This window comes from Schistocerca piceifrons, chromosome 11 (genome assembly GCF_021461385.2).
Source record: "Schistocerca piceifrons isolate TAMUIC-IGC-003096 chromosome 11, iqSchPice1.1, whole genome shotgun sequence".
Classification (NCBI taxonomy): Eukaryota; Metazoa; Arthropoda; class Insecta; order Orthoptera; family Acrididae; genus Schistocerca; species Schistocerca piceifrons.
In genome coordinates this window covers 26,101,312-26,114,617 of record NC_060148.1, presented here as the reverse complement: position 1 = coordinate 26,114,617, position 13,306 = coordinate 26,101,312, and the positions used below count along the sequence as shown (strand labels likewise).

General features: G+C 43.9%; 1 protein-coding gene across 2 annotated transcripts in view; it reads left to right on the top strand.

Moving 5' to 3' along the window:
• Positions 1-9,957, top strand: part of LOC124720022 (poly [ADP-ribose] polymerase tankyrase-1-like) — a 69,418-nt gene extending 59,461 nt beyond the window's left edge. For both annotated transcript variants that reach the window (XM_047245271.1, XM_047245272.1), the window contains one exon: positions 9,303-9,957. In XM_047245271.1, coding sequence (XP_047101227.1) covers positions 9,303-9,846 — 544 coding nt within the window. In that variant the 3' untranslated portion in view covers positions 9,847-9,957. The remainder of the gene's footprint in view (positions 1-9,302) is intronic.
• The last annotated feature ends 3,349 nt before the right edge of the window (positions 9,958-13,306 follow it).

Here is a 13,306-nt window from a genome sequence, read left to right as displayed (position 1 = left end):
TCAGGTGGTGTTTGCGTGTGTGGTATGGACTTGATCTGCAGGAAACACCAACCTCTCAAGATGACTTTAGAGGCTGTGGCTGTTCATGTGAAGACATTGAATTTGTGATTAGTAATATGTATGAAGTATTGCTCAGTCGGAATGCTTTCACAGGATCACACGTAGACATATTAAACTATGTTTCTTTGAACACGTGAACTTCGAACACAAACAGTTTGCTGTTTTTGATGCAGTACAACAAAATAAAAATAAAAATGTTCTCCAAAAATTCTTCTTCGTAATGTGAAAGTTCGTCACAAAGTATTGTTCTTCAATGAAATGAAAATAGATTATTGAGAGCACGATGTTCAAAGTGCTACCTCACAAGCAGCACGACTTGTCCGCAACACAGAACGAAAAGGCTTGGAGCACAGGTCAATGGAGCACATCTGTCCGGGTGGTGAAGGTGACTTCTGATTCGAGGCAGTGAAAGTACTTCAGTCTCTGGCTGGTAGAAACTGAATTGCCTCTAGCCAACTGTGTATGGACAGAAATACTCACACTGTGGAAGGTTACAATGTACCTATTGGCTATCGAAGTTGCGGCAGATGCAGCAAAGTGTGCATGTCCGGAATGACCCCTGTTGCTATCTTCTGCAGGCTGGTTACCAGGAGACCCTCTTGGAGCCGAGCCAGATACTGCAGAAACGAGATTGGATGCAGGGGTCGAGTGGATAATAACCCGCTAAGAGTAATGGTTTTTGGGTTGGGGGCATTGAAGGTGAAACAGATTGATATGCAGTGTATCTCCCTCCCAATCCTTAAGTGGTAGGTTGGAACTATGATGACTGGCTGTGGCAAAGCTGTCTAAAACTTCATCTCTTGAATACTGGTGTTCCCACACACTTCATTGTGGCATATGAGTCTTATTGGGTCATTGAACTTTCTGTTTGCAGCCCATCCATTGAAGAGTCCATGAAGAGAGTGGTAATTTTCTGATCTTCTTGACCCTCCTTTGGTGTCACTTGCCTGGGCTTACACCCAGATGGCATCTGTCCAGAGCTGATTAGGATGCTTTCACTAGTGTCTTCGCTCTTTGCACCTCACCTCACCTCATGCAAGTATCAGTGCGGTTGCCCATAGCACAACTGCAACCATTCCATTGACAGCTGACTCAGTGACCCACCCTTTTTTGCGATCCCTTCAGTGGAAGAAAGTACACTGGTCGTCCACCAAAGTCACTGGGGCGTTAAGAGATTGAAGGCTTGCTCTCCGATGCCACAAGTGACGTCCATTAATGGAGCATCTCATTGTCCTTAAACACCTGTGTGCCCAGGTCACTTACCTCATAAAACACCAGAAATGAGAATGCTGGCAGTGATATGTTGTGATTGGACCACATACCCCACCTTCGCAAGCTTGGGCGAAGATTTGATGACTATGCGCATAGGTACCCTTTGGGTGTATATGGTTTCTCTGTAAAAAGTGATGTCTAAACTGATCCAGATGAGTTTGCCAGACATTTTGTTTTTTATTATGCTCGAGCATCTGCATCAGAGAATTATCAGCCTGCATTTTGTGTCCTCGAACATTGGGTAGAGCAACTTCCTTTACCATTTATCACGTGGAACCTTATATATGTTCAGTGAGTGGGTATTCCTCAGTGCTCTAGCCCATTGCCCTGACATGACTCTAGGAGCAGACTACACCTGTGGTCAAGTGCTCTAACACTTATCACCGGATTGCCAATGTCTCATCCCTGCTATTTTCAATCATAGCTGGAATGAGGGTGCAGTACTGAAACCGCGTAAACACCTCTTGAGATGTAGAGCTATTGCCCAATTAGTCTTATTAACTTTCCAATTATAGTGAAGCAGTGCAACAGAGCAGATTGAAGGTGCACCTTGGGCAGCTCTAAGGATTTTACAGAAACTGCTCAGTAAAAAAAATTGATTCTCACGCATCTAGTAGTGTTATTTGTCAGCTTCATGGTGAACTACTCATCATTTTGTTAGTCGTCATAGTAATTGTGATATTTCAAAATTAACTTCTGCATGAAAGTAGAATAGTTTCCATTTGCAGCACAGCACTATGGGTGCATGTTAGGTCAGATGTTGCTGCCTGCCAAATGTAGTTAACTTGTTAATATATTTTTTAAACTTGGGATCTATAACTCCAACCACTCTTGATAAAATGGATGCATATAGTACACTTAAACGATAAAGTTAGAATGAAATATTCGTAACACCCTTGTATCTTGTGAAAGGTTTGAGATGTTTAAAAAAGGATTTTGGCAAACGATAGCACACAGAGGCGAGTATGTTGCCATATAGTTATCGTACATAACTTCATTATCTAGCATTATATAGAAGTAACTACAGTTTTTTTTTTCTGTGGAGTAATGTAATTTTTAAAGGTCACAGTTCCTAGAAACCAGTAGTAGGTTTTGAGACATTGCTGTGACATTCAGTATAATATTTGTAACAATTGTAAGAACTATGGAGTCAACTACCAAAGTGCTGTTGTGTTGCCTCCAGCAACAACAAATGAATGCCTTCTGAAGATGATTTTCTAAATACTGTAAATGATTTATAGAACATATAGAACTTTGAAATACAGTCAATGATGTTGACAGGAAACACATTGTCTAAAATGCTCACAAAATTATGGTACAATGTTTACAACACAAAAAATTTTCATTCAGTCATCTTACAAGCAGTTGCAGATCCTCACAAGAAATCATTGTTGGGTGCTGTGGGAAAGAAAGAGAAGGTGGTAGATTTCATTCTTCTAGTGTATTTCACTTGACGCAAGAAGTGGAGCTTAATGCATTGCCAGACTCTCCCCTACCATTTGTGTTCGTTGTGTATATTGGAGATGAGGCTTATCCATTGTTGAGGCATTTTATCAAATCTTGCAGTCAATAGGTTTTAGACTCAGGAAAAGAATATTTCAACAAATGTTTTTCCAGACAATGAAAATCAACTGAATATGATTTTGGGATAATGAGTGCTAAGTGGAGCATATTTTGGAAGTCCATACAAAGTTCATTAGAATTTGCTGACAATGTTGTGAAATGTATATGTTCTCCACGATACTGTCATTGACCTAGGACACCCGAGTGATGAGTAACATGCAGTAGAAGTTGACTAATCAGTATGAGGCACTTATCAAGCATGACAAAACTTTAACTGAGCTACAAATCAAGCTATTCAAATGAGGTGGTTTTCAAAACTTTTTCATATAATAAAACAAGATTTTCATGTCCTTGTCAGTTACACTTCCTAAACTTTCATTGCCTATTCTTTTAAGACAATAAAAGTAGTAAGATGTTAATGAAATGCATTCTGTACTTTGTTTGCTGCCACCTCATCAGATAACTTGTCCAAGATTAATCACTTGCTGTGATACTTGATTCACTGGTTCCATAAAGGATACCGAGTAAAAACAGCTGCTCTGTTTTCTCGAAATGTGACAAAAGAACAGAAGCGAAAGCAGTGGTACTGACTCTGCTACCCAGAGCAAAAGCAAAATGTTGCCAGACTGCAGCCAGAACCACTAGTGAACTTTGATTGCCGTACTCACAAAAAGACACGTTTGATTCGCTCTGCTTGCAGCTCAATTATAATTGTGCACACTGATCGGTACTGGTTTGTTTCACTAGCACTGTTCTAGTCGTGCTGTGTCACTTCATTATAACCACAGCCGAAAGTTCTCTGCACTCGAACTTACGGTCCTGCCAGGGGAGTGACAGTTCTTCTGTGAATTGGTGTATGGCACACATGGGCCCTGAACTGTTGCATCCCATTCTTCCTTTCTGGACTGCGTGTCCCCCGTCCCCCCTCCCTCCATTCCCACTTCTTCCCCTCTGCCCTCTCCTTCCCCTCTATAGGTGTTCTTACTTATGTTGATGTGGCTGTCCACCTGGTTTCCTGTATTCCTTGCAGTTTTGTTCCCCTAGCTTTTTCCTCTTCATCCTCCCTTTTTGGCCCCCTTTGGGGTTTAACCTCAATTTCTAAATGTTATCTCTGTCCTGTGAGCCATTTTGAAAACTCCCTCCGTAACATCTACAGTGTGGAACCTCCCCGGTGTAGCCCCCCTCTGCTCTGCTGAGTCGCCAGCACGTGTATCCAGTTTATGTGGTGGGGATCTGCCCCCCCCCCCTGCCCCTGGTACCTGAGCTGTGTTGCCTTCCCACGTATGCTTAGGGTGGTTGCTTGAGCATCAGAATTCCTGGCAATAGCAGCCATGCCAGATGGCCCTTGCTGTGGCTGTGTGTTGCCCATGGGGAGAGTCCCTGATTGGAGGGTGTAACATTATGTGATTGCCTTATCATTTTAAATCCTTCACTAATCGAGCAGTTGCTTGGCAACAACTACAGTTAGCAATTAATGCTGCGAGAATGTAAAAGGTGAACGACCTGTGACGTAACGTGTTTATTCCGCGAAAAACGGACAGAAGAATTCTTTTTCACATTCTTTTGATGTACGAGATATTCTCGAACAGTTACTCATTTTCTCTTGTCTCTTGTAACTTGTTAGACACGCATGTCTTGCTGCCGTATTATTATTGTTAAAAATATTATTATTTTAGTGTAAAGTTAAAGAGCAATACTAAAAGTGCAATACTGCATAGCAGTAGATTTATTGTGCGATGTGTATGTGAAAACGTCAAAGGAATTATTTTCATTACGAGAAGAGAAGTGCCAGTCAAAACGGCATCCATGTTAAATCCTTCATTGCAATGTAAGTTCATCTATTAATTGCCATAAATTCAGAGTTAAATGGAACTGGTGAATGGACTATGTCTCACTCCTGCATGAAGTTATTCAATTTTCTTTATGTTTCTGCCAAATAGAGTGTTCAGTCACGAAGTCTTTCGTCGAAATCGGATGGAAGTTGCATGCGGCACAATATTTTCTCCGCGCCATATTCTACTGCTAAATGCATGATAAACTACAGTCCCTTGTCTGCACTAGGACAGATGGGGACCCTTTCACTGCCACAGAGTTGTTATTTTTTGTTGTTGAAAATATCAAAGACAAGGTTGGCAAACTGGAATCTCTTAGTAACATGTGGTCGGATTCACTGTTGATCAAAACTACTTCTGCCACCCAATCATTTGGCACTTAGTTCTTGCGATCATATTAGTGACATCCCGGTGCCTATTATTCCTCGCCAGTCTTTGAATGTGGTCCAGGAAGTTATTTTTCATACAGATCTCATCCTTAGAGCTGATGACGACCTCTGGGCCAATCTGGAATGGGAGGGTGTTAATTTTATGTTTAGATAGATCGTAAGTACAATTGTCCCAACACTGACTCCTTTATCCTGGCATTTGAGGGAGATACCTCACAAAGAGGGCCGAGCTTATGTGTAATGTGTGTTGTATAAGTCTTTCGATCATTTATCTTACACTGAGGCTTACCAGAAATGAGTCTTCACACTGTGTGATGACTTCTACCGTTGCCTCTGTTACATCCTTCACCCTTCTCCCTCTTCCTTATCTCAATCCTCCACGGCTCTCCCCTCCCTTCCCCAGTGGTTCCCATGTCTTCCACTCTGGGTGCCACTCCCCCTCTTAGGCTGGAAAAGTATCCCCCCCTTCTTCAGTGCCTGCGGTTATGGGGCTCACTCCCAGGACCCCTCCTCCGAGCTTCTCTCAGGCTGGAAGCCTCCTACCACTACTTGGCCACAGGACACTTAATCTGTACGCCCTGAGGTCGCCTGTTCTCTCTCTCTCTCTCTCTCTCTCTCTCTCTCTCTCTCTGTGTGTGTGACCTGCCCTCCTCATCCTATGAAAGAGAGAGAGAGAGAGAGAGACGGGGGGGGGGGGGGGGGGGGGGGGGAGAAAGTCATGGGACACAGTACCGACAGCCTTGTAACCCGAGTCTAACCTCTTACATATGGATCACTGTGCTTATTCAATGGAACTGTAATGGATACTACAGTCACCCCCCCCCCCCCCCCCCCCCCCCCCCGCCGTTAAGGTGTTAAACTGCATTTGCCTCAAAGGCATTTACCCCCTCCCCCGCCTCCAGTGGAGAGGGTCACTGCCGTAAGACTGGTAAGGATATGGTGACATTTGATAGTTACTGGCCAATCAGTGTGACCAATTCACCATGCAGTTTACTGGAATGGATGGTGGTTCGTTGGCCCAGTTGGGTCCTTGAGTCTCGGGGACCTTTTATCTCCTTACCAGTGCAGCTTTCAGGGCTGGTCCCTGATGGATCAGCTGCTTTGATTGGAAACCATTCATGCCTTTTTTAATCGCTGTTGCCATCTTTTCACAGTTTTCTTCAATCTTCGTAAAGCCTACAACACAGCTTGGTGCCGGCACATCCTCATTTCTATTTGCCAGTCCCTGTCCCACTGGTCTTTCCGAGTCCATGTTAGCACTAGTCTCAACTTTCTGCAGACTCAGGAATAAGGTGTTTCACAGGGCTCTGTAGTGTGTCCTTTTTCTTGTTGGTATTAATGATGGACTTCTGGTTCTACCAGACTGTTGGTCACCCCTGTTCTGTGTTTGGGCTAGTCTCACTCGTCGGTGCCTGCGAAGTGACAGCTCCAGGGTGCCATCTGGCAGACTTCCTCCTGGACACACTCTCACAGTTTTCAATTATCTCCCCTTAAGTCGAGGGTGGTCTATTTCTGTTGTGTACTACAGTCCATCGTGATCTGGAGCTCTACCTCGGTGCCCAGCACCTGAACGTAGCCCACCAGTTCCCTTTCTTCTTTCTGACAACAATGTTATTTGGTTCCCCTCTGTCAGTCATCTGAAGGGGTTGGGTGTTTTCAATGTCCATAGCTTCCTTGTCCACACCTCTTGGGGCTCAGATAGTTAGACGCTTCTCTGCCTTTACTGGTCATTAGTTCTGTCTCGTCTGTGCTATGGTCGTCAAGTTTATGGATCAGCTGCTCCTTCAACGTTTCTCCTCTTGGACCCAGTTCACCATCATGGCACTCGTTCAGCCAGCAGTGCCTTTCGCGTCTGCCCTGTCAATAGCTTTCTGGTTGACACTGGGATACCTGCCCTTTCGATTCAGTGTTCCCATCTCTGGTTCCTTATGCCATCACTTGCTGGTCTCCAGCTCACCTACCTTGTTCTATCATTTTCACAGTTTCAGGCTGTCACCAGCCCGCCTTTGGATAGGTTTACTGGTTGGGCTCCACCTTGCTTCTCCCTGCTGTTACTTCTTTCTCCACCTTCTCTCCTGACCACTGTCCTTTGGTTAGTTCCCCGAATTCAAATGGATCTCTTCTGGGGTCCAAAAGCCTTCATCATTCCAATGGTGTTTTCACTGAACATGTGATCTCATGTCTTCAGTTGACATGGAACACCATCTCTTGCCTGCCCCTTGTGGGGCATTTACTGTGGAACTGATGGCCATCTGATGCTCTGCTTCATTAAACGGACTTCATTCACCAGAGTTTTGTTATGTTTGGGCTCGGTGAGTGGCATTCAGGCTGTTGCTGAATTTTTTGCACCACCCCTTGGTCGCTGCCATCCATGACGTTCTCACTGATTTTACTGATGCTGCTTGTTAGGTTGATTTCCTTTGGATTCCAGCTAAGTAGGTACCCCTGGTAATGAACATGCTATTCATCAAGCTGGGGAGGGAGGGGGGCAGCATTTACCCCTGCCCACCCACCAATCCCGTTCTCTCTGATCCCTCTGGGGATGGATTTTCTGCTTACATCATATCCCTTTTTGTTAAATCGTGGGCCAACTCTTGGGAGACTACCTCCCTACCCAATAAACTTCTTGCAATCGAGGAGATTTGCACAGTGTGTCGTCGTCCCCTCAGCCTCTCTCCAGTGGAATCTGCTATCCTCTGCTGTCTTCATATTATCCATAGTAGATTAGCCGCTTGTTTTTTTACTACGCAGTGAGTCTGCCCCACTTTGTAGTTGTGGGGCTCCCCATCCATATTTTGCTGGGCTGCTCCCACATTTTGGCCCTTTGCACTAAATATGCTCCCCTACCTTCCTCGTCTCAGGCGTTTGCAGACGACCCTCATGCTATAACATCTGTCCTTTGTTTTCTTTGCAAAAGTTGTTTGTCGTCTCACATTTAAGTCCTTGAATTTTTCTCTGGAATTTGAGTTGCTCAGTTAGCATAGGTGTTAGTTATGGAGGCCTTGACCTTACCTTCACACTCACCAGGTTCTCACCACCATTTTCCTCACATTTTGTCTGGTCTGTTGTGCAGTTTTGTGTCCTCTTTCTCGTGTCTTTTTTCCATTTATCATGATAATGGTATAGTGGGGGTGCTATTACCCCACTTCAGGTAGTGTTTCTGCGGTACCCCTGCTCTCCCAGTTTCCACCCAAACCCTTCCTGTTCTTTCCACTTCCTGCTGCCCAAAGTTCCTTTTACCTCCCTGTTTGCATATTACCCTTCCTCTGGACTGGGACTGTTCTCTTCTGTCTGTGTTGTTCCTCTCATGATTTGTCATCCTACATCATGGGGCCTATGACCTCCCCAGTCAACCAACAATCTGAAGGACATTCCATTGTGGTATTGGCGTGCAAATTCTAGCCTCTGTCGCCATTGAACAACAGTCGGCACGGATGTGTGAATCGGTGCCTGCCGTGGAGGCCCATGCACAGCCTTGTTTGCTGAACAGTTGTTGAGGAGACACTGTTGGTAGCACAAACAGTTTACAAACTTCTGCTTTTTTGACTTTGCTGTAACTAATTCTTATTAAAATTGCCATTAAATCTCTTTGTTTAGTTTAAGAGAGTGCTAGAAGCTGTAAAAGATAGTTTCCTTTCCGTAAAATATTGCCAGAGATACTGTGCACAAAGTTGCCGAAAACTCGTCAGTGTACTGTTGACCGGTGCACTATGGGATCAAACAAATAACTATATCGTGGCAGTTATTGCACTGGAGGAAGTAAAACTTTACCAGTGTCCTTTGGGAATGTTCACACACAATTTTGACTAAATCTGTGATGGTCATTGGCCCCGGTATTATTTTTGTGAGTACTGCCTGTAATTTTTGTTTTCTGCCATGTTGTGTTCGACAGAGGTGGTAACAGGATAGTTAATTCTGCCATGTGACTAGAATTTCACATAGTTCCTATGTGAGTGTACTGTTCTTTTTGTACAAGGATTGTGAGTAGAATATTAATTATTTTTACCTATTTGCCTGAAAGCTGACCCAAGAATGCCCGTACATTTGTGGCCTTACTGTGCCACCTCAGTTTCCTGTACATTTTCTTAGTGTTTCTGGTATGACACAGCCACATGTCAGTTTTGATTATTGCACACCGCGTTATTGTTGATAAAAAGAATTGTGCCGATTACGGTTTACTTTGCAGGGCATCATCTGTGGAGCAGACACAGGACTTGGCTGAGAAGATGATAGTGGCAGCTAAAGCTGCCCGAGTGGACGAGTTGCAGAGGCTGCTGGGAATGGGGGCACCAGTCGACGTGAGGGACAATAATGGGTACACCGTCTTGCATCTGGCAGTGATGAACGCAGGTGCAGAATTGGCTAGACGTGGCAGAGCGAACACCTACGCGCAAGTGGCAGCGTACACCGGTGCGGAAACTGTGAAGTGTCTTCTGGACGGGGGAGCACCTGCCAATGTGAAGGACAAGAGTCTGCAGACACCTCTGCACGCAGCTGCGTATCGGGGTGATGTGAAGATCATGTGGACACTGTTGACGGCATCGGCAAAGGTAGACGTTAAGGATCGTTGGGGGAAGACACCGCTCCACTGGGCTGCTGCCACAGACAATGTAGAAGCAGTGAGGGCACTGCTTCTGGCTGGAGCAAACAAGGATATAAGGGATCACAAAGGTCTTCTACCCATAGACGTAGCAACTGCATTCACTAGAGAACTATTCAGTACTTACTAAACATTACATAAATGTTGTTCTACTTCCATACCTCTTAAATATTAAGATGGATATGTAATTAATTTCTGTTGTATCACAGAAAATGAAATAAAGTATTTTTCAGAATTTCTACTCTTAGCTAGTTAAATTTGTTACAGATTGCATTTTGTGTCTCACTCCCCACCCCACCCCTGAATAGAGCAAATTCAATTAAAAGCATTGTAGTATCAATATAGTTAAACATCTAATTCTTTAGGTCCATGGCTTAAACTATTTGAAGCTTACTGCATAAAAGTCTTATCTGGATTCGTCAAACTAATCATCACGAAGGGTTGCCCATAGATACACAGTTCGTGAATAATTGCACTTTACAGAAACTGATTTTGTATGTACTTTTTGATGCAACTACTCCATGGTAGGCAGTCAAACAGCTGTTAGTGTGCTGTGTTACAATGCTGGAGTCAAGATATATTCTTTTCTGCAATTTTTTGTTACGTAACTTGTAAATGAGGTTTTGCCCTTTACCAGTGTTAAAAAGTGTATAGTTACCCACATGTTGCGCATTTGCGCATTCCTGCTCAAGCCTTACTTCTTGTATTGCTGCAATTATTGCAGTGTAAATGTCCCATTTCATGAGTCTTCTGAATTGCATTTTAAAGATCTTCTGTACATTCAATGTTCCCATTCTCTGGTTAAAGGTGGTCGTATTTTGGGATCCACTACCAGTTGCAGGAATATAATTACTGTAAAGATCCCATTACAGTCATTTTCATTTATAAAATAATTGTTTTGGACCCCATTACGATCCCGACCTATTTTGTGCCTCATAAGTTTAGTAGATTTCATTACTCCGGTACTGCACGCAGCGGAATTTGAATCCCCGCCAGACGTCACGGATGCCGAAGACCCCTAGAGGTCTCTGCACTATCGCCCGCTCCGCGGGTCCTGCCGCGTTTTCCGTCACTTCAACCCCGTGACTGTTCTGGTCGCCGTTACAATAATTACCACCATTCTTCTCTAGATTATTAGGTGATTTAAACAGGTAATGATTCAGTACAACATTATTTCCCTTTCAGTTCATTTACGTTAATTGTTACTAAACGCAGGGTGATTGGGTTGCTTGTTACGTATTACCTACATTTACTAATGATGATTGTGTAGCGGCACCACAGTTTCAAGATAGGGAAGTTAGATTTGGTGCAGTATTTTGGAGTGTACAAGTTACAGCCAGGTGCGGGTCGGATTGCAGTAAGTTACACTGACCAGCAGTTGCGAAATGGAATGGAGGCCACTGGGGCCATTAAACCACTGAAAAGAGTAAATGCAGCGGTTCGCATGTCGCAAGCTGTAAGCAGAAGGTGCCCACTGGTGCAACCGGGGTGTGGGCATATGTGACCCGGAGTGCTCAGTTAGCGAAACAGAGCTGCAAAGCAGAGTACAAATAGGTGTGGTTTTCTAATGAGATTCATCAAAGTGTGGCAGCTCTCCTGGACGGTGGCGCATGTCACACTGTCGGGCTACACGTGGCAACAGATCTGGCGACAGCGTCCCAGTCCACGGCGCGTCGTCGGTTCGACACTGAGGTCGATGCGAGGTCCACAGCCGGCCAGGGCGGGCTACTCTTCGGCTCGCTACCACGGACAGTCATCTCGGCTCCAGAGACATGCCGGAGACTTACAAGGCGAGGGCAGCAGGTTCGGGAGCGGTCATTGCCGCCGCATTCCCAGCTGTGCCAGCCGAGGAAGAAGCAGCAGTACGGCTGGCCTACGGCTCCCGGCGGAGTCGATGGGGACGGTGGCTGACGTGTCTGCTGCTGGCGCAGCCATCCTGACGTAATTGGAACTCTACAGCTGGCGAACGAGGCCAGCATGACACAGCGTTGCATTGCACAGGTCGCTGGGGCAGTGGCCTCGGCAATGCGGGGCCTGTGGCGCGGACCGAGGTCGACGAAGCTCTGTAGTGGAAAAAAAAAATTTCTTGAAAAGCTCGGACGAGTTTTGGTATGGCACCTCCTGGCACCCGTCCACGACAATTGATAAGCTATGTGGATTACTCGTGTAAGTGGTCCAACGAAAATGCAGAAGTGGCAGTAACTTCGTTCTTTGAGTGGTAGGCAACAGCTATTATTTACATAGTCTACTGAATAATAGGAAACTTAAGAGTGTCTTACACAGAACTTCACACAATGAATATTGGAACAGGGATGGATTTGTAGGACAGATATTACAAAATGTTAAGCTATACAGTAATTACACCTTCAGTAATATGACAAAGTAATAGGTATACACATTAGTCAGTGGTGTAATCTGGATTAACTGTAAGCTATATAATCTAAAAATTGTAAAAATAATGGTTATCTATGTTATTGGCCAGAAGTTTTGGTGCCAGTCTGGGTCATCAAGATAGATTAAATGGATATCCAGTATTTGGCCTAATTTTACCTTCTGAGATGAGATTGGATTTTCTATAAATTTGGAAATTTCACGAAGTATACTTTATGTAATTAACGTAAGATACTGTGGTTTTATAAACGAGACCAGCATCGGAGAAGTCTTTACCTATACGCACTACTGCATGGCACTGAAAGACAGATTCTGGCAAATGTGGACAAATTTGGGTATTGGGTCACATTAGATGAAACTAAATAAGAAGGCTGCAATTGTGATGGATTCAAACTGTCTAGAAACAGTCAACCCCAATTGCAATCATATTTATTTCTTGACTGTGCCACTATTTTCATTTTCTGCCTTGTTAAAGCAGTGCCAGAACGTGTGAATGACAAATGATTCTCTTACTTTGGCTTCTTTCAGTGATAAAGACTGACTTCTACAAATAAGCAAATAACATCATTGCATTTGGACAGTGTGGTTGCTTTACTGCAATGAACAAGGATAAGTAACTCTAAGCATTGAGACAAACTAAAAACTCCAGTGAAAAATACAGACAAATAGTGGATTTTACATCTTACGTGTAGTGATGCACGAGTTAAATTAATTTGTAGAACTTTAATGCGGGGTGTCATTTATGTGTATGCAAGAATTCATCCAGTGCTGCAAAACTTGTCTGAAAACAAATTTTAAATACTTCCTGTTATCTGCAAAGAGGAAATAAACAGGGAGAATATTATGAAATTAAGACACTCTCAAATGACTTTTTAGCAACATATAACATTTATAAAGAAGATCTAAATCACAATAAATATAATTACAAATCAGTGCCACGATGACAGTAGTAATACGTTGAGTGTAAAAAGCAAATGCAGATCTGAAAGCATTTCAGGCTCACCGAACTTGAGCTAAATGTGAAAAGAGGGAGGGAATCAATGTGGCAACAGAAGAGTTCGCAGAAGTCGCACTCTATAAAATTTAACAGCAACCGACAGCTTGCTGTTCACAACAAATTACTGTGACACAACTTGGGTAGCCAGTGCTCTCAGCAGCCAACACAGTATCCACATGACAAGCAGCCAGTGGCATGCTCA